Consider the following 27,256-nt stretch of genomic DNA (forward strand, 5'->3'; position numbering starts at 1 on the left):
TAGACTTTGCCCCCGAAACTGATCGCGTTCAAGACAAAGCCTGCGTGACCGCGCGCTGCCGCGCCATAGGCAGTTGCTGCATAAAAATAACGCCCCCTGCCTCCCCTCCCCCCAGATCCTTGGGTACGACAGAAGATGGCGCACTTCCTTCTTGCTATCCGTCCTTGCGCACGCGCGAATGAGCCGCGATCGTAGGCTCAGCCTCGCACGCTTTCACTCCCATTTGCACTATACGGCGCGGCGACGGTGATATCGCCCTTGGAGTTACTAGGGAACATTTCGGCGACGCCGACGGAGACAACAGAGACAGCAAGAATACCCCGGGAGATCCATACATATGAATTTAATCATATGTATGATATCTATCAGAACAATTTCTATCAGAATAGTAAGTGGAAGAGCCTGGAAATGCTTCTGTCAGCTACATACATATTTAACAGGCATACAACTATTTGTAGCTCCCACGGGGTGAACTATGGGGACGCGAAAAATTATTTGATTTTGCATTTATTTCTCACAATTATTTAAAATCTCAAGCTAATGCACGGAACGAAAGGTAATGAGTACGTCAGATAAGTCACGGCAGCCGCCCAATAGCAGAACAGCACACATAAAGACGCACATTTCCGACAAACAATTTTAATAATTAAACAAAGAATCGTGGCCGGTGTGGACTCTACCCCATAAATACATCGCTCGTTTAGGTAATAGTATTATCGAGGTTATACGCAAGGAAGTACTATCAAAATGCAATATTTGAAGTATAAACAATAAAATAAATGAAAGCAGACGTGCGCAACCTCGGAGAATTACAACCCCTACATTCAGCGAAGCTGTTTATTTCGAACAGCTGCAATAACATTTTTAGTATTTTGTAATTATATAGCATACTTTAAAAAGTTGCCCTATATGTATAGATATGACTGTTCCATTTGTAGATTTATTCCAATGTAACGCTTTGGAGGGCTCCTTGTTGTGAATTTTTAAGAAGCCGGTAATTCATCAACACGCATGTTACCTCGCCATAGCATTTATTATGGTTAAATGTCTTAGATGAGTTATTTGGTAGATAACTACCCGTTGTTGCTCAGTCGCTATGCTGTGGGGCTGCTGAGCACGAGGTCGCGCGATCGGACCCCGGCCACGGCGGCCACATTTCGATGGGGGAGAAATGCGAGAACACCCGTGTACTTAGATTTAGGTGCAGGTTAAAGAACCACAGCTGGTCGAAATTTCCGGAGCCCTCCACTATGGTGTGCCTCATAATCGAGAAAGCAGTTTTGGAAAGTAAAACCCTATAATTTTAACTAGATGGTTGCTGGCTTTGTTATTTACCACGGTGTCCTTCCTCCTTCCTTGCCCCCCCCCCTTTCCGCAAGATCTCATATCGGCCGAGTTCACAGTTCTACCGGGACAACGGTAAAAATTATTTGTTCGCAAACCACATTCATAATGTCCTGGATCGCTTGCATACACAGTTTACTACAAATGTCGTAATTAGTCCTCTGTCTTTGAAGTTTACGTACAGATTGCCCATAACGCGCGCTTTATTTTGCCAAATATAAAGAATAAGCAAAATGCCCTGTTCGACGAAGACATCGCGGAAATTAAGTCAGAACGTGTTATGATGTCTGAATATAGGAAAGCAACAGCGGCGGCTTACTATTTATTTGCGACACCTGAAAGACGACCAGGAATGTAAACATTTTGTCACGTATTGCAGTTTGAAAAACTGTCATCGCTTTTCTACCATATATAAAGCTGACGTAACCTACAAATATGTCGGGGCATTGGTTAGCATAGCTGATAGCAGCCATATCGCAAAAACTTGGGCCCTATAACGTAAAACTATTCTAATATGTTTCTATTCCAATCTCCTGACGTCAATTTTTTGTAAGCACCGACGCAAACACCGGTCGGTCACCCGCAGGGTTGTCTTAACAGACGAATCAAACGCTCTCCTCGTTCATAGGAGGTCACTTCTGTTTGCTTGAAAAACGAATGACATTGCCTACACTGAGCGTCTTGTCGTATCTAATTGGCTGACAAAAGGCGAGGAGCACGCTCAAGTGGAGAGGGGTTCGATGGGGCCGAGCCACTGCACTGAATATCGATAACCGTATGAAGAGGGTGGTGCCGGCGTCTGCGATTGGCCCGTTTTCCCTTACTTAGCTTGCGGTGGCTGGTCGAAAACTGCGGCGGCATGCAACGGAAGCATAAGAATGAATCTAAAACGGATCCTCAGCAAAGAAAAGCTGCCAAAATGCGGTCGTAAACGTGCCGAAAGTGCTCGAAAACGTTACAGGACCACGCATGAAGTTTGATTATACGCAAAAAAACCCATGGATGCTTGCGACTAGCCAGCGACTGAGCGATCGGTGGCAGCCATCTTTTATTCCTTTCGGAACGGGACAGCCTGCGGGTATTCCGAAAAAAATTCAGTTTTGTGCGGCATATTCATGCATCTTTAGTGCGTACATGTCACTATGATGCGGTGAGTTTTCGCGGTTTTGTGACGCCACGTAGACAGGCAGGTGAAGGGGGTGCAGCCCGAAAACGTATGACCACTGGCAGGGGGCAAATGGCGAAAAGGCGTGGAATCAGAAATATCTGTTTTTCTTTTTTGGGTCAAAGCATGCATAATCATTGTGTACACATCATATCAGATGGGGAGGTATTGCGATTTTCGTGACGTCGCCTGACAGACAGGTGAAGGGGGGGTGGGCCAAAAAATTTTTGACTAATAGCAGAATTGGAATAGAAAAGTTTGGAATGGTTTTACGTTCTAGGGCCCCTTTTCTACGAAGGTTGTGCTTGTTGAACCCGCATATACCTCGCACACAGAATTTCCATAGCGTGCCACCAATTTCCGCTGAGTTTTGTCTTGGTGGTTTTTATAGTTTTCCCAGGACAGCGGGTTCAATTCTGCGCCGTTCGTTAGACACGCTTATGACACTGTAGAATGTGTGCATACGTAATTTATTGCAAAAGCCCCAATTAGCCATCAGTTTTGAACTTCGCCTACACATCACTGATTAACTTGTCTTTACAGTCAGCAAATGTAAGCAAGCTGCCTCCTTTAGTTCAAGGACGACACCAGGCGAAACTAATATATCACGCAGGAAAAAGATAAAAGGAAAAAAGAAGAGGGTTCAATTATTACTTGTAACGCTTCCAACTTAGCCAAACGCTTTAAAACTATGCGACATAGTGTACTTAAAATCATGCCTATTCCTTCAAAGCATAAAATAACTGAAACGCAGAGTTCTTCCAGTATATTGAGAAACATAGCTAACAGCAGCAGCGTGACGCTTTCGAACCATTCATTACAATTTTTAGCGCTGTGTATTATCAACGCGCATTTACCATCATACATAAATTTGGCGTATTGTTCCCCTTACATTCGCAAAATTTTACCTTGTAAGATTTTACCTTACCTTACCTTACCTTTTACCTTACCAGTTGTACTTGTAATTATGTCAGTGTAGCCGTCCAAGTTTTATCCTGCTCGTAAAACATACTAATAACGCTATGGATCACTAGCAAGTGAATTCTACTAGAAATTGCGCATTTAACACACCCAATAAAAGAACATTGCCTACACATTGGCCATACCATGCCCTTCATTTTCACCAGATGTCGTTACGAAGCGGAATCCCGATGCAAAAATGTATGTGCAGCAATTTATATGGGAAAAAGTTAGTTGTAATCGCGCAGGTTGGTACAAAAGTACCAGTTACAGGAGGCGTGTAATTAAATGTAGTGTAACGATATAAATAAGATGCCTTGTTTAGCTAACCGAGGACACTGCAGAAAAAAAAAAGCGAATCACATATTATGCACGAAAACACATGGAAAAGCAGGAGCTTAGTAATTATCTGCTTCACTTGCGGGTAAAGCAGGAAAGCGCAAGTTTCGTAACGCATTGCGTCTAAAATTCTCTCTATTTTCAGGTAAATTGAACCGTTTCTCTTGTTGTTGTTTTAGGAGTATGGGAAACATATATATTAGCGGCAGTAAGACACAGTGGAACGCTTCAATGAGAAACTTTCTACAAAGGCTGTAATAAACTTGTGCAGAATAAACATATTTCGCTGGTAACTCGGAACATTGCTTCTTACTTCGAAAAAATATATACACTGTGGTCGACATATATTAATGGGAGTACCTGGGAAAAACAAATAAGTGGTATGTATAACACAAAAATTCAGGGAAAGCTACTGTTCAGTAATTGTTTTCGGAGCACATAAGCAACGTAGAAAGTGCAAGTTTTGAGTAAATATCACCAATAATTAGCCTTCATATTTTCAGCATAGGAAATATCTAGTTTTTTCTCCTCCCGGGAAACACGTAATATTCAAGCGCTTACTTACAAACAACCTCAAAATGAAATCGACAAAATCGGACGTGGAACATGCCTTTAGAGAAAACTCCAGTACGTGTTCTATTGGTAATGAAATGGCCCTGCTCGTTAGACCAAGATTATTTTCACGTACATATCTAGGAAAAGCCGTGATTATAGAATGAAATTCGACAGACCTTAAAAGGTTCTGATCAGATTTTTTATGGTGAAAAGATAATTAGGCTGCAATGCTATGTAGGCAATGGTAATGCTCTAACATTGAATCAGTATAGCGACACAACGTAATACCACTGCCGAAACGCGTTATGTATGAGGCATTTACTGGAGTGCGACTCCGCTATCACGCCTCCATAAGAAGACTCGGCGCCATCTAGTGCCGTCGCCGAGAAAATGCCCATAACCTCCAAAATGATTGGTGCGTATAAACGCTTAGAAGTGGGTCAAGGGGCAACCCATTTCTTCTGTCGCGCTTCTTTTTTGAATATCGTACCTCATCTTGTGGCACTGGCTAGAAGCTGCGCGTGGCCACTAAGGCGAGAAGCGGGGCGCACCAGTGCGTGAGAGCATTCAGAATTCTTCTTCCACTTGCCGCACACTCATTGGCACATGTACGAGAGGTTCATTGAAGAGTGGCACATACAAAGTGTATTTTTGAGCACAACTCGCTAAAGAGTGGGCGTGAAAGGCACTGATTGAAAAGCGCCGCATACGAAATGCATTAGTGGCGCAGCCTGCTAATGCATCTCGTTGCTGTCCCTGGGGAATCCTTGTGACGGGGTCTCGTGTCCATAAAGCACCAGGAAAATTTAAAGGTCATTTGTCGTCATTATGGAGGTGGCACATTCAAACTGGTACAAAGCTAGTTACTCTAGTTGGTATTCATTGAAGAGCCGCACGCACGTACTAGCACACATCCACTGACGCAAGTTGGCAACCAAGAGGTTCATTGAAGACCAGCAGATACCGTGTGACACATTCGCAGTGCTGCGAGCTGGCGTGTAGGTTTCTTCCAACCGCTGTAAGTACCCTGCGCCGACTCTGCAGTGAAACATGTCGGCAGGAAAGAGGATATTTAAAGAGCGGCTCACATGTATACATTGGCGCATACTCAGTGACCGAACTTGGTCCGATGCTTGCTTTCGAACATTAGTACCTGCTGTTACCAGGCGCTGTTACCGAGCTCTGCGCGATGCACCACCCATTCGTCCACAAACCAGGAAGTGACCCATGTGCACAAACTACGAAGTGACCCAGGTAGGTGCGGGAATGGTTAGATAGAAACACAGACAGACAGACAGACAGACAGACAGACAGACAGACAGACAGACAGACAGACAGACAGACAGACAGACAGACAGACAGACAGACAGACAGACAGACAGACAGACAGACAGACAGACAGACAGACAGACAGACAGACAGACAGACAGACAGACAGACAGACAGACAGACAGACAGACAGACAGACAGACAGACAGACAGACAGACAGACAGACAGACAGACAGACAGACAGACAGACAGACAGACAGACAGACAGACAGACAGACAGACAGACAGACAGACAGACAGACAGACAGACAGACAGACAGACAGACAGACAGACAGACAGACAGACAGACAGACAGACAGACAGACAGACAGACAGACAGACAGACAGACAGACAGACAGACAGACAGACAGACAGACAGACAGACAGACAGACAGACAGACAGACAGACAGACAGACAGACAGACAGACAGACAGACAGACAGACAGACAGACAGACAGACAGACAGACAGACAGACAGACAGACAGACAGACAGACAGACAGACAGACAGACAGACAGACAGACAGACAGACAGACAGACAGACAGACAGACAGACAGACAGACAGACAGACAGACAGACAGACAGACAGACAGACAGACAGACAGACAGACAGACAGACAGACAGACAGACAGACAGACAGACAGACAGACAGACAGACAGACAGACAGACAGACAGACAGACAGACAGACAGACAGACAGACAGACAGACAGACAGACAGACAGACAGACAGACAGACAGACAGACAGACAGACAGACAGACAGACGGACGGACGGACGGACGGACGGACGGACGGACGGACGGGAGGACGGACAGAACGACAGACGTACGGACGGACGGATGGATAGATGGACGGATGGACGGACGGACGGACGGACGGACAGACGGACGGACGGATGGTTGGATGGATGGACGGACGGACGGATAGATGGATAGATGGATGGACAGACGGGCGGACGGATAGATTGATAGATGGACGCACGGACGGACGGACGGATAGCTGGATAGATGGATAGATAGACAGAAAGACAGACCACTGAAATTCGGTAAATACCCAAAGAGTGGTAAAGCAATGAAATGAAGTGTAAAAGGTTATGTATATCCCATGTACTGCGAGAAATCATGTTATGACAAGCATTCTACACGTGCCTGGCTATGGCAGTGACCCTGCGCAGGAGACTCTCGAACAGCCCTCTGACTTTATGGATGAGTCTGAGCAGGTGTTCATTCTGGAGCTATGATAGCTTAATGTTAGAAAGAGCGTGCGCTTGTCTACCTGCTCAGTCTTTGCGAGCACGTTCTTGCTCAAGCTGTTTAAGTAAGCACCTGATAAACGCAAAGTCCGAGTTGACGCACCAATACTTTGATTTGGGCGAGTTGGTTCATCTTGACAGCTTTCATAAAAAGCGCTAAAGACGAAGACGAAGGAACACATACGACAGGACGGGTGCTTTTCCTGTGGCCACAGCGCCAGTCCCGTCGTATCTGTTCCTTCGATTTCGTCTTCGTCTTTAGCGCTTTTTAATGAAAACTGTCGAGTTGATGCGCATTTCGACGAAGCTGCGACCGTCGAAAAGCTTCTTTGTGAGCATCAAACGCCCGGGTTTTTTTTATCAGAGTCCATTTGATGGCGCCGCCATACTGGAGTTCGGCATAGCGTTCTCATACTCAGGCTACATGCGCAACACAATATAGCAAGTCGCGATGCTTGATTAAAAGGCCTGGTAAAGATGGGAAAGGCCATGAAGGTTCGAGGGGGGAGGGGTGCTTGGAGGCGAATTAGGACGTGGCGCGTTGCTGTGTCGGCACTCCGAAAGCTACGCTCATGGTGGTGGTGGTAACAACTTTATTGACACTCTGCTCAGTTATGACCTGGCAGGCCCGAGTCCTAGAATGGCCCCTCACGAGGAGCGACCCTTTCGGCCCAGGCAACGAGGGCTTTTTGTACTTTTTCTTCCGGCGTTCTGAGCAGCTCTTCCCACGTCTGTTGTGAGGGAGCTGGCAGGAGCGAACTGGGAGGGGGTAAGCCCTCGCACCCCCAAAGAATGTGATTTTGGGTAGCGAATGTTTGATTTGTGCAATTTTGACATATTGGGTTCCATTGCCCGTTGGTAATTATGGATAGCCAATGTGGGTTGGGGAACGATTTAGTTTGGATTCGACGCAGGATCGAGGCTTGCGCTCGCGTGAGGCTTGCGTTTGGAGGCGGGTAAATTCGCCTTTTTTGCTTGTAATAGTTTGTTATTTCCTGGTATGTCGTCGGTGCCTCATCCATGGGATCCGAGTCTGAGGGGCACATCTCCCGGTTGATTAGACCTCGGGCTACCCAGTGCGCCTCCTCATTCCCTTGATTCCCCGAATGGGCAGGGACCCATACGAGTTCAACAGTGTTTTCATTATTAAAGTCAAGTAGGACTCGCGCTGCACATACGCCTATGCTGCCTCTCGAAAAGTTGACTATTGCCCTTTTGGAGTCGCTTATGATTGTTTGCACGGAGGGATTCATGATGGCCAAAGCAATGGCAGTCTCTTCCGCTTCCACGGTGGACGCTGTTTTTATGGTCGCGGCGTTGAGGATACTTCCCTCTCCGGTCACGACGCTCACTACGTAAGTTTGGTTATTTGGCTTTGCTGCATCGACATAAGCGGTGTGCTGGTTGTTTTGGTACCTTTCCTGAAGGGCCTTGGCTCTGGCAGACCGCCTCTTGTCGTGTCTCCCAGAGAGCATGTTCTTGGGTAATGGTTTTATAACCAAACGGCTTTTGACCGCACCGAGTAATGTTGTTCTTCCTGCTGAATTCATAACGGGATTCAGCCCGAGTTTACTTAGAATAACTCTGCCAGTTGCGGTGCGGGAGAGTCGGTCACGTTGGGCTGTTTTATGGGCCTCCACGAGTTCGTCTAGGGTATTGTATATACCTAGCTCAAGTAATCGTTCAGTGTTCGCATACCTCGGGAGACCAAGGGCAGCTTTATGAGCTGTGCGAATGACGCTGTTAACCTTTTCCTTGTCAGAAAGGCGTAGGTGGTAGTAAGGGAAGGAATACACGACGCGACTGATCAGGAAAGCCTGCGTCAAATGGCAGATATCAGCCTCCTTCATACCGCGGTGTCGTGTGGCTACTCGTCTGATTAGGCCACATATTTGGCGGGCTGTCGTCCGTAATCGGACAATCGCCTCAGAATTATGGGTGTTATGTTGAATTAACATGCCCAGGACTCTTATAGTCAGTACGGGCGGAACTGGGCCGTCTTCCATACTGACTCGTATAGGGAAGGTGGCGTCCCTTTCGGTGGCGTGTTTGGTTGATTTATCACGGATGACGAGAAGCTCCGATTTCGTCGGCGAGCACGCTAGACCATTCTGTCGCACAAAATTTTGTACGGTATCCGCGGCCGCTTGTAATGCTTCCGTGATTTCTCCATCGGAACCGCTATTGGTCCAGATGGTGATATCATCGGCATAGATGGAGTGTTTGATATGCGGGATGCTTTCCAGTAATTGAGGCAGGTTTCGCATGGTCACAATGAAAAGGAAGGGGGAGAGGACCGCACCCTGAGGGGTGCCCCTTGTACCTAATTGAAATTGTCCGCTTTTAATGTCCCCAAAATGTATTTCTGCAGTGCGATCCTTGAGAAAGCTTGTAATATAGCTATAAGTGCGCTTCCCGACATTCATTTGGGCTAGATTTGTGAGTATTGAAGCATGTGACACATTGTCGAACGCTTTACTCACGTCCAGCCCTAGAATTGTACGGGTGGCTCTTATAGGGCCCGGATGTAGGATATCGTGCTGTATTTGCCATGGGAAACTTACTTTCGAATCCCGGTTGGTAGGTCGGTCGGTCGGTTGGTTTCTTTTTCTGGTTAGATTTGCTTTACGCCTAGAGTGGCGGGAGTTGGCAAAGAGTATACTTCACAATAAATGAATTGCGTTTAATATTGCCGGCTAACCATTTACGAAAAAATGGCTTATTACAGTCAGGACGTGCCTCGTAGATTGCAGCAAACATAACGGGCCGGAAAGGTTGCAGACTGACGAGCGTCTGATATTAAAATGTAAATAAAGGGTAATATCAGTTCAGGAGAATGTGTGACTTGGGATGCTAGGCAGCATGTGCCGAGCTTTCCGTTCGCGCGGGTTTTACCTGACTTTGCTCGACGGCAGTCAGTGAACAGAGATAGCGTGGAACCCTCAAAAACAGCTGGAAAAATGAAAGAATAAATACCGAAAAAAAGCCGCGTGTGACAACGTGATCGCACCCTGCGCGGCAAACTACTTCTGCGTTTAAAGTACAGAAGACTGCACAATGAAATGCGCTAGCGCCGTGTATTGTTATCAACCATTATCGAAATTTATCAATACTCTGAGTGCCTCACTATCTATGTGCACGCTTGCCGTGAGCCGCTTGCCGTGCCTTTCTTGGGCGTGTCAAGGGCGTGCCTCCTCTTTCGGGCATTATCTTTCAATCCTCCGTTAAATGCGAACAGGGAACATGAGACGTATTCTTGCTGCTGCACTTTCCCTAAATCCAATGCGTTAAAATAAGCTGCGTCAAAAACTAACATTGTATTTTTAAGGCATCTGCTTTTCGTTTTGAATGCTATAAACTTTTAAATTGTTTGGTTCTACGTGCGAAAACCACTTTCTGATTATGAGGCACGCCGTAGTGGAGGATGCCGGGAATTTCGACCACCTGGGGTTCTTTAACGTGCACCTAAATATAAGTACATGGGAGTTTTCGCTTTTCGACCCCATCGAAATGCGGCCGCCGTGGCCGAGATTCGGTCTGCGACCTCGTGCTCAGCAGCCCATCACCATAGCCACTGAGCAACCACGGTTGGTAAACTATAGACTATAATTGTCTGATTACAAAGTGAGAGTGATTTAATAATTTTTCACTTTCTTTCCGACAATAGTGAAAGTAAGGCGAAAGCATGAGCGCATATATTCTAGAGTGTTGCACGCACGAGGGAGTTCATATGGTGAGCAGTCGCCACCCCTGTGGGGCTTCAATGCTGTTCTGACCATTCTCAATTTATAGGGGAATTCACCGCAGGCACTATTAATTATGCTATTAAGGCCGCCGCTTTACCAACCGAAAACGACACTCGAGCCATAAAGCAAGGATGTCGCAGGAAAATGGCGGTACGGCATTCTAGGGTCTGCAGTGACGCAGCACACTGAAAATGTAAAAGGTTATGTGTGTGCGCAAACCTGCGCGATGCATAAGAGCGTGTGGCCAAACGACGCAATTAATCACTTGTCATCACTTGATACGTGAAGTTGCCTCTGTGCGCATGTGCGCCGTATCTGACCAGTGTGGGGCACTCCAAGGCACTTGCCGATTGCATCTGCTGGAGGTAATAGCGATCGACGATTGGTATCATAACGACACCTCAGCAATCGCATTTTGGCGGCTGAGGGCTCCAATCTGCAGTTACGAAATGAGACTTCGAAAGGAGGAGTGTTGCAACTTTGTGGGGCGCAGTGCTTGTGATTAAGAAGTACCATCGCACTGGGTCTAAGAAAGCGAGCGATTCTCGACGCTGACCGTGTTTGCGACACTGCGGCTTCGATGCATCACCAATGACAGAGCACCAATCTCAAACGGCAGCTACGACACGCTGGCGTTCGAGAACACTAGGCACTCATCAATTCTCATTAACCAATTCCACATCGAGTAAATACGTTAACTTGATGTCGCACAGGCATACCTCACAATGATTAATCACTTCCTTTTAACGACTTCTTCGATAACATATTGTAGCATCAGTTCTGTATATATAAGCCTGGTGACTATTGAACGTCTCCATAGGCAGTGCTAAGGGGCATAGCGAAGCGAGAAGACGACCAGGATGAAGTACGGTATGTCATGCTTTATGAAAAATTATTTCTACATTGAAAGCTGTGTCCTCTACTGTATAGGATTGTCTAGGAAGACCCGCCAACTAACGTGATGTTGAGTATATGTACGAGCCAAGACAGATATTTATTCAGCTGTGATAGGTAAGCACAGAAAACAAAGGAAACTGTCGCTACAAGAACCTTTTGTCCAGTCGCTATGACTCCGTCTCTTCTTTGGAAGGGGCGCATGAAACTTGCATTTTTTGAATATGACTCCTTGATCGCTCAAATACTTCTTGTTGCCTTTAGTAGGAAAACCCTGTGCCCGTAAGTGAGAGAGTAGGCGTATGCAACTCAGGCTTCTGCAGGAGTGCCCAACAGTTCTATTACACCGAGGAGGAGACTAGAGGTAGGAACTGAAGACACGGTCCCCGTATTGTTGCCATTTCTGTTGTGGCCATGACTGAGTACTTTTCCTTGGGCTGTTTTCGCAACTTAGCGTGGAAGGTTGGCCACGTTGGTGATTCATTGGCACTGTGTCCTTTCTTTCAATGTTGTCACGACCATGGAAGACAGGTTATTTGGGTTCATTTTCCATGAGCGTCTATTAGGCTGAGTTGACTTGAATGTTACAGGAAAACCTGCGGCTATTTTCTCCTTGTAATATACGACAGTGGAAGCTGCTCGGCCAATGCCTTCGCTGTATCCTGCCCATTCACTTGTCTCGACCTCATGCAGCCGCTTCTTTGCTTGCTAATCTTATTTGTGGGCCACAGAAAGAACATGCTGAATGTATGGGTGATTGCTTGCGGTAGATGCAATTAGAGTGTAACGAAGGGCGGGTGACAGCAGAGATCCATCCCGCTGATTCTTAGGCCCGGTGCACTTCGGGGGCCCTTGACATGCTTGTCTCAAAGGACGGTGACCACGAGGCCAGCGTTTATTGAGCAATGATGGGAAAGGAAAAAGAAAGAAAGTGAACTCTTCATTTGTCAAAGAGACTTAAAATTACAGACGGGCGCTGAGAAGCGAGGCTATTATTTTTCGTCTTCGTCTTCCTCCTATCTCCTCGAGCAACGCTTCCTCTTAACATCGCTCTCGTATGCTATTGGAGGCAAACGCCGAGAAAACGCTACTTTATTGTGTAAGCTGTTATTGGCTCATCTCAATAACTATTTCGGTTGGCGGTGTTGTCCGTTGTCCATAGCAGCCATCGCCAGGCTCCGACCCACTATGGGTGATTGACGAAAAAAATTGGATGGATAATCTTTAGGAAGAAAAAAAGTCGTAGGCCTGCGCTATACATACGTGAAAAACATTTGTGGAATGCCTAATTAAATCAAGCAGGCTAGGCTGCTGTTTGTGAGAGCTAGTTTCAAAGGGGATAACAATAAATCATCAAAATCATCTTCATGATCATCAAACTATTATCGTATCATAATACTTGCCATTCGATGTGACATGCGCGCTGCACAATGTCGATACGTGGGCACATTGCATTGCATTTGCATATTATTACACGAGGTAGCATTCTACGTAGCAGTTGCATAGGTAACGGTACAAGGTTGTTTAGGCTTCCTCTCATGTATATGGCTCCTACCGATCTTGGAGGATTGGCCAAGAAATGAATGGAGTGTCTTGAGGAAGTAAAAGAAGATTATTGGGAAGGGTATAAATGCCAGAGTAAAAAAAAACATGTATAGCATAGCTGACTACATCAAGCAGGTTAGGTGGCTGTCACCACCCCATTTCAAGGGGACTGCCTATATGTCATCAGCATCATCAGCGTCCAAACGTGCCTGTCGTTATGCGATGTACAAATGCACGGCGTAGCGTCGATACATGCACACACTGCATTGCTGTTGCGTTGTATTACACCAGGTACCACTACATGTGGCACTTCCATGTAGCAGTTGAATCTAGCTGGACCTGGTTAAATCGAGCAGGCTAGATGAATATTTGTCACCGCCCCGTGTCGAAGGGGCGGCCAATCTATGATCAACGTTATCATCATCACCATGATACTCAAGATACTGGTATCATAATGCCACGGGTCAAGGTATGGGGCATGTGCGTCACGCAGCCTGGATGCCTGTGCTTACCCTTAGCTACACTTTATGACGCGTCCTTGCAAACTACGATACTCTGCTGAAGAAGCGAATTGTACAATCCTAGAACACGCGCGGCTGCAACCATGCAACGTGAGCCTCATAGCAGTGCAGATACCATCACAACCATAGCTCGCTGTCAACGCCGGGCGGACCGTTCAGATTGTCCTCGCGAAAACAACGCTAATAGTCTTTGTCGCACCCTTTAGTGCGCACCCTTTAGTGCTTGCTTCTGAAAATGGAGCTCCTGTGGAGCCGCTCCTCCAGCTTGCGCTTGGTGTGCCCGCAGGCGTTTGACTTTTGGGGGAAGGGTGCAGATGGAGTTATTGTGCCCTGCATGTCCCCTTGTTCCCACTACGTGATAGTGATCTAATGGTGTTTATTTATATCTCAACCGTGAGGGCATGGCTAAAAACTATCACCTAGCCTGCTTCAGCATCACATGCGCTGGGTGTTTCAGTTAAGTCTTGCCGAGCTTCAAAAATGCAAGTCTGAGTTAAGAATGCAGCCAACCTAATGTTCTTATCTGTCTTCTTGAGCAGCTGAAAGTACTGTTTACTATAGTTGAGATTTTTATAACGATAAATATTTAGCACAATATTTAACTTACGTAAACGCAAGATATTTATAGTAGCAGTTGTAAGCCTTATGTGGAAATATGCAAGCAATTAGTTCCCTGATGATAGCTTCTGTTGCTTAATATTTTCCCTGCTTCAAAAGGCTAGATACATTTTAAATTGTGCCTTATGACAACGCGCTTCCGCACAGCAAGATTAGTCACATTAGCGCATTCAAGAATGACACGACCGAATACCGATGCTACACGCAGGCTGAAGGCCCTAACACGCCGTGAAGAGCGAAGATAGATCCTATGCAATGGTCTCGACATTTTACTTTGTCGAGATATCTTGTCTGTGTAAGACTGCGTTTTTGCAATAAATAGCGAATGATAAGTCTTGAGGATCTGCTGGTGTTTCTGACACATTATCAATAACATCAGAAATAAATTCGCATGAATAACATCAGAAACCGGAATGTAAACCAAGAAAGTATTTCTTAAGCATGAAAGAAAAATTGTTTACCTGTCTTATTTCTACTGGTAGTTTATTTGAAAAGTTGGGCTCAGTAAACTGAATCTAACGCTTACATTAAGTATTCTTAGCAAGTGGATGATTAGGATTTCGGAACGTTTATTTCATTGTCGCACGAGAGGATGAGTAAAATACAGACACATGAAAGGGGAGGTTATTCTATACAACCCTAAAAACACCTTCGAAAATTTTGAATTCATGTATCTTATAATAAGGCCTTACATTCATTCTTTAAACAAAGCCTACTATATTCATTAAAGTTGAGTGAGCAATTATTCTCAACGCTCGTTTCTGTAGGTGGCGGATCAGTTCAATATAAGTTTTGTAAGTAGCACCTCAAGGTTCATTACAATACGCTAGGTAGCTGTGAATGAATGCGAATATATAAAATACGCAGTATTTTATATCAAAATTATGGAGTGCTATTGAGAGTGCATAGCGTCCCGATGTTAGCTTTGTGCAGACAGCGCTTATGTGATCTTGCGAGTGCAGGTTGTGATCAAATAACACGCCGAGGTATTTAAATGAACTATATCCAATGGCAGATCGTTTATTAATAACTTAAAATGTTGAAGACGCAGGGACATGCTACGTGGTCTAAATACAACATATTTAGTCTTTTTAACATTAATTTTATGTTCGTTAATTAGAAACCATTCGCAGGCCTTCAAGTCTACGTTTGCTTTAGTTTCTTAATCATAAACCTTGCCTTCAGTAACCACAATGCAAGTGTCCTCGGCATACAGGAGGACTTCATATGATTTTAATATTAGTGGTACCCCGCAGGGGCGTCTGCGTGAGCAGGCGTATGGTGTGTTGGGATACCAAGTACCCGAGCACACGAGGGTTGGACCCTCCCGCGTGTAGCCGTGCGCGGCTTAGCCACGTCCGGGGAAAAGCGGATCCTGGGGTTTGAGCTGATGCCGAGTGTTCGGACCTTTAAGGTCCCTCCGCGAAGGCGACACACCTCTTCGGCGTCCGCTTCACGTAGACGGTACCCCTGGGCTTGCTCACCCAGGGGAAATCGGCTGGTTGCCTTTTCCTGTCCGCTCTCCGAAAATTTCCTTTCCTGTACACTTTATCATCTGTCCTGCCGTCTCTTCTGGTCTGTTACTTCTACATTTGCGTAGGCGGCTTGGGTTAGCCTTGCGTATACGGCCTCTCTTGGGTATGTTATACTGTGTTATAACAGCAATGCACGGCTCGTGTCTGCAGCCTTACACGTTAAGTGCGACAGTATGCCCTAGTTAGGTACCGTGGTGGGTGGCCGCCATTGCCGCCGAAAATGACCTAAGTATTATGGGAAAACTTGCATTTCCACATTTACTTGATCGTCACCCTCAGGAGAGGGGACGCGCCGACGAAATTCTAAGCCTCTTCAAACCGCTAGAAAATGTCCCCTGATTTCAAGTTGTAGACAGTGAAAAAACTAAAAAAACAGCTGAAACCGTATCCCCATTTCTTGTTTCAGAAGGCTTGGCCGTTGGTCTAGGTTATAACCCTAGGCCTAGGTTACAAGGTCACCAAAATGGTGAGCGGCGACCTCCTGCTTGAGATCGGTGATAAAGAACAACACATTAAACTGAATAAAGTTGTGGCATTTGGAGAAATTCCTGTTACCCTTTCACCTCATCGGTTATGAATACAGCACGCGGAGTAGTATCTGATGCAGATTTGTTCAACTTGTCGGAGACAGAATTATTGCAGGGCTGGAAAGAGCAAAATGTAACCAACGTACAGCGCATCATTATCAGCCGAGAAAATAATGACATTCCCACAAAGCACCTAATCCTGACTTTTGCCACTTGCGATCTGCCACAAACCATAGAAATTGGAAACACAAAGATAGCTGTCAGACTATACATCCATAATCGAAGAAGAAGCTTCCAATGTCAAAAATTTGGGTGCGGATCGCAGAGCTGCTGGGGTAGACTCACATGTGCGAAATGTGGAGTCCAAGGCCACGCCTTAGGCAATTGTGAAGCGACACCTCACTGAGTAAACGGTGGCGGTGAACATCCAGCATACTCCCAATCTTGTCCAAGCTGGAAAAAAGAACAAAAAATTATCAATTTGGAAGTACACGAGAACATCTCTTTCAAGGAAGCACGTAAAAGGTGCTTACCATTCCAAAACACAACGTATGCCGATGCGACGCGTTAGGGGCCAGCACCGCACCGGTCTGCGCCACCTGCCCGGCCCGCGAACAGCGAGTCGTTGGCTGTGGCACCCCCGCTCCCTAGTTGGCAGGAGTCAAATCTGCTCCACCCACCAAGACACAGAAGCCGTCTACCCATGGTACGTCGGGCCTCAAGACTACGCCTCACCAGGCGAGGTCTCACAAACGAACTAGCAGCTTGCAGGCGCGGGCATCCAGTGCCCCCCAGGAGGCAATACATAAAAAACTGGCACATTTGGTGCCGAAAAACTGCCGTGGCTCTCTCGAGCACGCCAAAACAAACAACAAACCCATAATGGGGTCACATGACGGTCCTGCTACCTAAAGTACACAACTGCACACTTGAACACAGAACATTTCTCCTTCTAACAAAATGGCTGTACAAATTATTCATTTGAATACCCGTAGCATTCCAAAGAACTTAGATGACATCAAAGAAATAGCACAAGGGTTTAACCTTAGGATGTTTCTGCATTCAGAGAACACACTTGAAAACCATCAAACGCAAATTTCCTAATGCAATGCAGATTATTCCGAAAACATCGCGATGAGGGCCCTAACGCATCTGCTAGCGTGGTTATAATAGCTGAGAGGTCAGTTCCTTGCCGACACTTCCACCTTCCATCTGATTTAGTGGCAGCAATAGCAGTTAGGGCAATTTTATTCGACAGTCTGGTTACGGTCTGTTCACTCTATGTACCACCCGAACATTGTTTGCAACTTAGATAACTTGAAGCGCTTTTCAATCAGCTCCCTGAGCCCTTAATTTCAACCAGTGATATGAATGCCCATATTACGCTGTTATATGGTTATGTTACTACGCGCATATTACCATGCACGAGGGGGTACTGTAGAATACTTAGAATACCCTAGAATACCAACGCTTATATATAGCTTTCACTGATTACGAGATAGCGGTTGATTCAGTCGAAATATCAGCCGGCATGGAGGGATTACGGAATCAGGGTGTAGACGAGCCGTATGTAAAAATGCTGAAAGATATCTATAGCGGCTCCACAGCCACCGTAGTCCTCCATAAAGAAAGCAACAAAATCCCAATAAAGGGCGTAAGGCAGGGAGGTACGATCACTCCAATGCTATTCACAGCGTGTTTATAGGATGTATTCAGAGACCTGGATTGGGAAGAATTGGGGATAAGAATTAATGGAGAATACTTTAGTATCTTGCGATTCGCTGATGATATTGCCTTGCTTAGTAACTCAGGGGACCAATTGCAATGCATGCTCACTAACCTGGAGAGGCAAAGCCGAAGGGTGGGTCTAAAAATTAATCTGCAGAAAACTAAAATAATGTTTAACAGTCTCGGAATAGAACAGCAGTTTACGATAGGTAGCGAGGCACCCGAAGTGGTAAGGGAATACATCTACTTAGGGCAGGTAGTGACCGCGGATCCGGATCATGAGGCTGAAATAATCAGAAGAATACGAATGGGCTGGAGTGCATTTGGCAGGCATTCTCAGATCATGAACAGCAGGTTGCCATTATCTTTCAAAAGAAAAGTGTATAACAGCTGTGTCTTACCAGTACTCACCTACGGGGCAGAAACTTGAAGGCTAATGAAAAGGGTTCTACCTAAATTGAGGATGACGCAACGAGCTATGGGAAGAAGAATGATAGGTGTAACGTTAAGGGATAAGAAAAGAGCAGATTGGGTGAGGGAACAAACGCGAGTTAATGATATCTTAGTTGAAATCAAGAAAAAGAAATTGGCATGGGCGGGACATGTAATGAGGAGGGAAGATGACCGATGGTCATTAAGGGCTACGGGCTGGATTCCAAGAGAAGGGAAGCGTAGCAAGGGGCGGCAGAATGTTAGGCGAGCGGATTAGATTAAGAAATTCGCAGGGACAACATGACCACAATTAGCACATGAACGGCGTAGTTGGAGAGGTATGGGAGAGGCCTTTGCCCTGCAGTGGCCGTAGCCAGGCTGCTGCTGCTGATGATGATGATAAGCCAATAGCACTAACAAGCGGTATGTGTGAGGTATATGAAAAATTGTAAATCGGCGTCTAATCTATTTCCTGGATAGCAACCGTCTGCTTGATCCCCTTCAATGTGGTTTCAGGGATGGTAGGCGAACAATAGACCACCTTGTTCACTTTAAGGCAAACATTAGACAGGCCTATATACACAAACAATTATTTCGCTCTGTCTTTCTCTATTTGGAGAAAGCCTATGAAACGACATGGCGATTCGGAATCCTCTGAGACCTATCTGCGATGGGCGTACGCGGCAATGTGTTAAACATGATATAAAACTACTTGTCTAACCGCTAGGTTCCGTGTTAGAGTGGGTAATCCGTGTTAAACTTACTTACTTACTTACTTCTGCTACATTATACCGGTGTTCCTTTAAACGCAACAAGAAAGTGGACTGTCCAGGCGTTTCACGCAAGAGAGTGGTGTGCCACAAGGAGGCGTGCTTAGTTGCATCCGCTTCGTTATGCAGATTGATTCTCTTCACAAAGCCATTTCATCCTAAATGCTTTGTTCAATATATGTGGATGATGTGGAATTAGGATTTAAGATTGTAACCTTGCAGTCTGCGGGCGCCAAGTTCCACTAGGACTGAACCGTCTTAAAGTGGGCAAATGAAAATGGCTTCAAGCTAAATTCCCTCAAAAGCGCCTGTGTACTTTTTCCTAGAAAGATGGGCTTTATACAAGATCCGGATATTATGCTGCATGGACAACACATGCCACTCAGCACTGAATGTAAATTTTTAGACATAATACTCGACTCAAAAGTAACCTTCATTCATCATATGAAGTATCTGAAACGTAAATGCCTGAAAACAATGAACATCATGAAGATACTGTCACACACAACATGGGGAAGCGACAGAAAATGCCTCATGAACCTCTGCAGGAGCCTTGCACGATCACGAGCTGACTTCGGTGCCGTAGTGTATCACTCCGCTACACACAGTGCTCTCAAGATGCTGGACTCTGTGCATCATCTTAGTATCTGCCTCGCCACCGGTGCCTTTAGGACGAGTCCAATTGAAAGTCTCTAAGTCGAATCGAATGAATGGTTCCTTGATCTGTAGCGGTCATATTCTACATTTAAATATCTGAGAGTACATGCCAACAGGAACCATCCTTGGTATCCTACCATAAACGATCTGACCTCTGCAATGCTCTTTCATAACAAACCTACAGTGAGAGAGCTATTCTCGATCCGTGTGAGAAAGCTGAGCTAGGATATTGATGTTCCTATTAATAAAAACCGTCTAACGGCTTCTGCCAAGCCGTTTGCGCCGTGGTTGTGTCATATTATAAACTCCACGTAGTTAAGCCATATTTAGGACTCTGGCCATTACTGACCAAGTCCAGACGAAGTGATGTCCTATTCTGTCATCTCAGAATAGGACACGCTTATGGTAAACATAGTTTTTTGTTGACTGGCGGTGAACGTCCAATGTGGAATAGATGTGGGGAGACACTCAGTGTTCAGCATGTCTTCCTAGAATATCGCGAAACACAAGTTGAGAGGAAAATACGCTTCTCCTTAGCATATAATCACTGTATACCGCTTCAGCTGGCACTGTTTCTAGGCAGAGGAGCGCTATTAGAGATGCAATCTATTTTAGCCTTTTTAAACGACGTTGACACGCTTCACGTTTTCTATACAAGAAATTCGTAACGCGGCCTCTTCTGAGAGGCCATGGTTGCGATGTCAACCTTTCTTATAGCACATGCCTCGGGCCCTTGTACTCAAGGGACCCACTGATGCTGGTGTGCTACTCGTATTCAACAACTACCTCTCCATTTCTATACATGTAACGCTTTTACATCCTTGTTTCATATCCTATACTTATAGCATACCCTACTTCAGTCATTCTCATATCGTTGTTCCTTAGATGTTTTATGCAATTTATAGCTCGCAGTTGTAGGCCTATATGCAGCCACGTCACATCAGCCATTAGTCCATTGAGTACTCATCATCACTGCCTTGGCGCTCTTTGTCCACACTGGCCCTTGCCCCATTAAACACTACACATCATCATCATCATCATCATCATCAATATTAGTGGTCGATCATTATTATATAAAGAATAACATTGGCCCAAGCACGGACCTTTGCGGGGCTCCTGTGTTCACAATCTTAGATGTCCATGTAATATTGTTCATACTGACTACTTGTACGCGGTTGTGAAGATAACTGGTAAGAGGGATGTTTGTGGTTCCACGGAACTCAGAATGCTTTAGTTTTTTTTAGAAGTATGGCGTGATTAACCATGTCGAAGGTTTTTTTAGGTCCAAGAAAATGACTCCACCAAGGATGTTGTCTTGCGAAGCAGTTTTAATTATTTGAGATAGCGTTAACACTGCTGGTGGAGTAAATTGGTGCCAAGATCTTTTCGAAAATGGTGTTAATGATACCGAGCACGGAAATTGTCCTGCAGTTACAAAGGTCCGGGCGATCTCCATCTTGGAAATAGGGACAACCGTAGCAGCTTTTAGCGGGGACGGATGCCTAGAGCAGTTAAAAGAATGATTAAACAGGTGACCAAAAACCTGCCCTAAAATATATATGTTCGCATTATTCAGGAGAATAGTAACAACATCTATGTCGGAGACCTTAGACCTTGACATATTTTTAACTGTCACAATGACGTCCTCAATCTCAACGTTATACATGGCAATAGTGAGAAGAACAGGACTGAAAAAATGTTATATCGCCGCAATCACTAAATTTCGCAGCTAAGGACGAGCCGATAGTCGGAAAATATGTCTTGAATTGTTCTACAGTGTTGTGAATAGCGTCGGGAAGGAAGATTTGTTTGCGTTTCCCGATAACTTCATTTATAATCTCCAGCATATTTTTTCTGCCAGCCCCTGTATGGACACATAATTGTGTCTAAGAGTCTCTTCCGTTGATCCGATGGTTCATGTTGAGCAGCGATTCATCAGAACAGCCAGTGCGATGTTCCACCGTTCGTACCATGGAATACCCATTGATCTAAGTTGGAAAACGGTTAGAGACACAGACGGTTATATCGTTTCCTGAATGTGCGTGAAGTGCCTAAAGAATTCTGTTGGCGATAATTGGCCATGGATATTAACAAACGCGATAAAAAGAAATAAGGTGGATAAAATCTGCAGGGCTAGGTCTACAGACAGCGGCAATCTCCCTTTTGCATGTTCCGAGTGCGCATTCGCTGTACCCTATCGGCGAGCACCGGAAACCTTTTGTACGCCGTCAGTGGTTCTTGCAGGAGACGAAACGCGCGTATGTAATAGCGCGGGCAGCCTGCAACAAAGTGGACGAGGACGCGAACAAGTGTATTGTCGGCGCAGTGCCAAAGACGCGGAATCTCCACTGTGTAGTAGTAGAAATTTCAGCTGTTCACAACAATACTCGGTTAACGTGTGGTGCGTCACAATGTAGGCCGACGCCAACATTCGGCTGACTAGTTCGCAGACTGATTCGGAGACCTGCAATGTCATACTAGTATGACAAAGACGAGACCGACGACAGTGAGTCGTCGTTGTGTGACAGGATTTCATGCCGACGACGCCGAGAAAACCAGTGTTCCGATCGCCGTGCAATCGGCTGCTGAGTGACAACATCGCACCGACAACACGAATACCGCAGCAGCTGCGCTTGTGTACGTATATATTGACGCTCAAATTGAGTCCAAACACAATTCCTCAGTTGATATGCTCTGTTTGCTACCTTTGGCAGACGTTCACATAGTGTTTTTAGGCGATGTCAATCTCATTCAGCGCAGCTTCATTAGAACTAACACAGCCTACGAGTTCGTCCCCTACCGACAAACCTGAAATATAGGATAAAGAAGTATGATGAAGGGAACTGCTTTTATGGTTCGCCCCTAGCCATACCGACTTGAAGTGAACCACTTTCATCATAGCACACTGCACACACAAAAAGTGGGAAGTGGCGACGTGGCACTGGAAAGTGGTATATCACCGTTGTTGATTGAAGGCTGTCGGTTGCAGTGGTCCTGCGCTTCTATGAACGAAGGGCAACTGCGCAGAGTGGTAAATATCTATGTATCGTTATGCTGACACATTTATTAGTTACAGAAGAACAAAGATTCGGCTTGCTGAGAAGCAGCCAGCAAATGATGGCCCTTTCGTTACTGCATTGTAAACAACATCGCTCGTCGCCATGCGAAGTACGGCAGGCATCGGCGTTTTGGCTTGAGAGGTATATGCGCACTCTCCAAATGAACGCTTATGTGCGCAGAGTTTGCTCTAGCAATACGCTACTGAGCACACAAACTAGGGGCCCGATGAAGCACACGAAAAGTGAGGACCACCTGTCCAAATCAAGCCCTCCTTAAAACGGAGATTCGGAGGACATATAAGACCACCTACTCGCGGTTTTCGAAGCGCCTGGGTCATGCCTCCTCGTCTCAGTGTGAAACAACGCTTCTCAAATTCGCATAAGCGTACATATCTGTTTTAAGTGTCTCGTTATTATTTCGTGTCCGCGGTATGCGGTTTCTCATGTACCGAACAGTTAGTGGTAACCATACAGGTGTCGATGTTAACAAATGCGACGCTCTAGTGTTGCATAAATACTTTAGGCGCAGCATAGCCCCTTTAAATAGCTATTACCGCTATGGTGAAAACTAAGCTATAAAATCAGCTCGTATCATCCTGTTGGCGTGTGTTCAGTGCAGGTCTAACAGTGGCAAATGCATAAACTCTGTTGCTAAATACGATACGGCTAACCTCCGCTGAGCCGAATGGCCCCCAGCTCAAACTTGATTAAGGTGATTAGCGGGTGCTCATCTTCGTAAATTTGAAATGCTTAAGCATGTTTGGATTCGCATTGAGCACGACAAAATAGGAAAAACAGGAATGAAAACGTAGGGGCTGTGGCAATCGCGTTACGATGCGATGTATTCGCGTAGCGGCACATCGCATGGTGATTGGTCTTGTCGGCGTAGCTGCGCGAAAGCCCTTCATCATATTTTGACGGCTTGCGATTTTAAGTCGGGCCAAAGCCGTTGCCGGCATCGGTGCCCCGCCCCCGCCCATAAATCTTCCAGTCACACAAAACGAAAATTACGACTGACAAATACACAAGCCATTTAAGCTTGCTTCATGCAGTGTGCCTCTATGCGGCCCGCGGCGTTTCGACGCCGTACATTTTGTATCTCGCTGAGCTCGCTAAGGTGGCACCACGGGGCAATGCAAAGGGCGGATTACAGAAGAGGCGCTGTATCTTCTTCGCGCTAGAATTAGGCTCCACAGCACACAAGAAAATGGCGATGTATGTCCGTTCTGAGCGTCGCGTGAAACTTCCATTCTAAGGATGGCATGGATCAGCTAATGCCGCAGGTTGCAGCAGATCAACGTGTTAATACCGGTTATCTACGCACATAACAATTCTCGCCCCCTCTCGACACACACCTTTCTTCCATTTAAATAGGAGAAATGGAAAGAACCAAATTGCTTAATAAGGTTTATATTGAGATAGGTTGCAAGTTCTTCGTGCTTGGTATATTGTTACGCGAACGAGGGCTGAAAAATTGAAGACTATTTACCACGCATATTTACAAAACAATTGCAATGCTGGCCAGTTTGCGCCAACAGTGCCATAGCGCATCGCCCAAAAAGCAACAACACAACAGGCATGCACCAATATTATTTGTAAGAGGTGTTGAAAAAAACATGTAAGCAATGGACGAATTAGCAGGCATTGGATATATTGTGCCGAATTTAGCCTGTTTCTTACGCTCCTCCAATGTTTCTTATGTTTCTCTAATGCTCTTACGCAGATATGGTTTTGAAATTGCTGCTGTTGCTCCTTGTACCGCTTGTTCACGGAAAGTGGCCTGTTGAGTGTAAGTAGGCATGAAAAGCGTTTCTTTGGTTCCGTTCTTTTAAAGCGCAAACTCTTATGGGGTCATTCCAATAGCCGTTTCGGTTGGCAATGGCGTTCGCAGCCGCCGGTGTCTGTCGCAGCCATCGCCAGAAGAGAGAGAGAGAGAGAGAGAGAGTTCAGGCCGAGATCAAACTCGGGCCCACTGCGCGGTAGTCAGATACTCTACCATTGCGCCACGCCATTTTGTTTTCTGTAGTGCATGCAATTATTAGTAGTCCCATGCTAAAATTAGCTACGTTCCATTTTGTGGGGTTTCCACTCTGCGTGTGGCTAGGGATGAAGGCGAGCTCCGGATCTAGCCCCACGCAGTCGCTTTGTGTTACTCCCCAACCCGTAGCGCGGGAATGGCGGCTACGTCAGGTTCGAACGAATAAGGCAACCAGCGGCGTCAACTGTAAGAACGTTTATTGCTACCGGCAATAAAAAAGACTGGCAGAGGGACGTCTTCTCTGTAATAGTAATAAATAGGCTGGCCTCGTTGCCCGGGATAGTCAGGCAAACGTGGCCACTCACGGGTTGCGGCAGGTACCGCAGTCCGGCCGGTTAGGGGCCCGGCCTCAGAGAGAGAGGGTCTCCCTAATGCCCCTCAATCTCCCAAAGTAGCGCCATTCGCTTCCCTCCTCCTCCGCTCGGCGCGGCCTCGACGGTGGCGCCGCCGGTGGTGGGCCTGCCGTAGCAGACGACGGCTAACACGCTACGGGAGGAAATTCGCAGAAAAGTTCGTTCGAACGCTGCGGAGCAGTTTTTTCAATCGAGATCTTTCTTCGTCAGTCGGTAACTGGCCTTTAGAATTTCGTGTTGGAATTGCGGTATAAGTAGAGAAAATGACCATTATTCAAGGCGTATTGAAGGCATAAAGCGCGCGACGTTGAGAGTTCGTGTTGCTGAAACACGACGCAAGCACGCGGTGTACTCAAACACGCGCGTAATTACCAAAGTTTCAGGTGTTGACAGCGTGAAAGTATGTGTACATGGTTTCGTAGGTTCATTCACGTACCTGCAGGACACTTTTGTTCGGTCGGCTCGTGAGAGATTCCGCCTTTGTGCGGTCAGCAATGCCTGGCAACAGGGCCGTTTTTTTCATTGCGAGGTGCTTTGGTAATCGTGACGATATATTGTTTTTTTTATAAGTACTGCTCCAGGAGGGCCCATGTAATGGCTAACGGCGGCCTCTGAAGAGCACGTAACATTGCACTAATGTAGGCGTCGCAGGGAGTGTTCGCATAGAAAATTGGCTGTCCGCGATCTTATACCCCCTTGGCATGCATGCACAGGCTTCGGCGAGCCCCATCCTGCCCTGGTTCCAGCTTTGGTGTTCCCGCTGCCGCTTTGGTGCCCTTGAGGCGCCGTCAATAATACGAAACAATGACAAGTTGTTACAACGGGTAAATAAAATTTATTAAAGAAATACAATTGCGCCGAGGCGCCAACTTCTAAAGCAGCGCTAGCGCGCGAGTACTATTAAACGCCAACGAGGAATTTACCGGCCCACGTACGAATCTACGATCAAAGTGCACGTTAAACATCCCCAGGCGAGCTAGATAAAGTTATCCGGAGCCATCCACTACGACCTCCATCCTAGCTTTAGTCGCTTCGGAATGTTAAAAACGTTAATCACCACAAACCAAATCAATACATTCGGGCGTACATTCGAAGCTAAAAGACTGCATCGTAAGTCATCGTGAGCCTTGCAAAAACGTCGAGAATGTGGTAACTTCTGGTGGAGCTCAAAACACACCCTGAATAAAGTCGCTTTTATGTCACAGGCCAGTTGCAGATGCGTGCATTTCACCGCAAGACGAAACTACATGAAGCAAAGAGAGCACATTCAAAAAACAAAAGTCAAACAACGCGCTAAAAACCACGCAGAGCATGAACACACACTTTTTCGAAGCGGAAGGCGTGAACTAGGCTCAAAATAAGAGGTTGTGAGTAGCCGTGGGCCTTACTTCACTAAGCCGTACGTTCTTTGCCACTTCCTCGAAGTCAGCCCGCCCGATCCTGCGAATCCACACTGCTTTTTGCGTTGCGCCCGACGGACGGCAAAGCAAAAAGCTTTTTGCCCTCGCTCGCTGTGTCTGTTGCGGCAACCGAAGGCGCAGCAGCATGGCATCGCAATTAAGTTCTCGGCCCTGCACATTCTATTGCGCTAACGCGCTCCGTCAGTCCGCCTGCCGCACTTTCGTCGCGCAGGCCCAACAATGGAGGTCGGCGCGCGCTGGAAAGAAAAAAAATATACAAAAGCGCGGCGCCTGCTTCCACGTGACACAGATTGGCCAATGGGGGAGCGGAGGAGGCTGGGTCGACAGGAGGCGTGGAGGAGGAAGCGCCATGGTGAGCGGAGTGGCGGAAAGATCTAAGAATGGCGCTACTTTGGAAAAATTGAGGGGTTTTAGGTCTCCCAGGTCGCGCTGTTTTGTAACTTTTTACCTGGGCGAGGGGAATGTCCTCCTTGCCCGTCAGC

The 27,256-nt window shown here is 46.3% G+C and overlaps 1 protein-coding gene across 1 annotated transcript in view; it reads left to right on the plus strand.

The window, feature by feature from the left end:
• Positions 1 to 11,506: 11,506 nt before the first annotated feature.
• LOC142559648 (uncharacterized) overlaps positions 11,507 to 27,256 on the plus strand; it is a 40,466-nt gene continuing 24,716 nt past the window's right edge. The window contains exons 1-2 of the mRNA XM_075671217.1: positions 11,507 to 11,546; positions 24,686 to 24,751. Of these exons, the coding sequence (XP_075527332.1) occupies positions 11,537 to 11,546; positions 24,686 to 24,751 (76 nt within the window). The 5' untranslated portion in view covers positions 11,507 to 11,536. The remainder of the gene's footprint in view (positions 11,547 to 24,685; positions 24,752 to 27,256) is intronic.

This window comes from Dermacentor variabilis, chromosome 10, assembly GCF_050947875.1.
Source record: "Dermacentor variabilis isolate Ectoservices chromosome 10, ASM5094787v1, whole genome shotgun sequence".
Taxonomy (NCBI): domain Eukaryota; kingdom Metazoa; phylum Arthropoda; class Arachnida; order Ixodida; family Ixodidae; genus Dermacentor; species Dermacentor variabilis.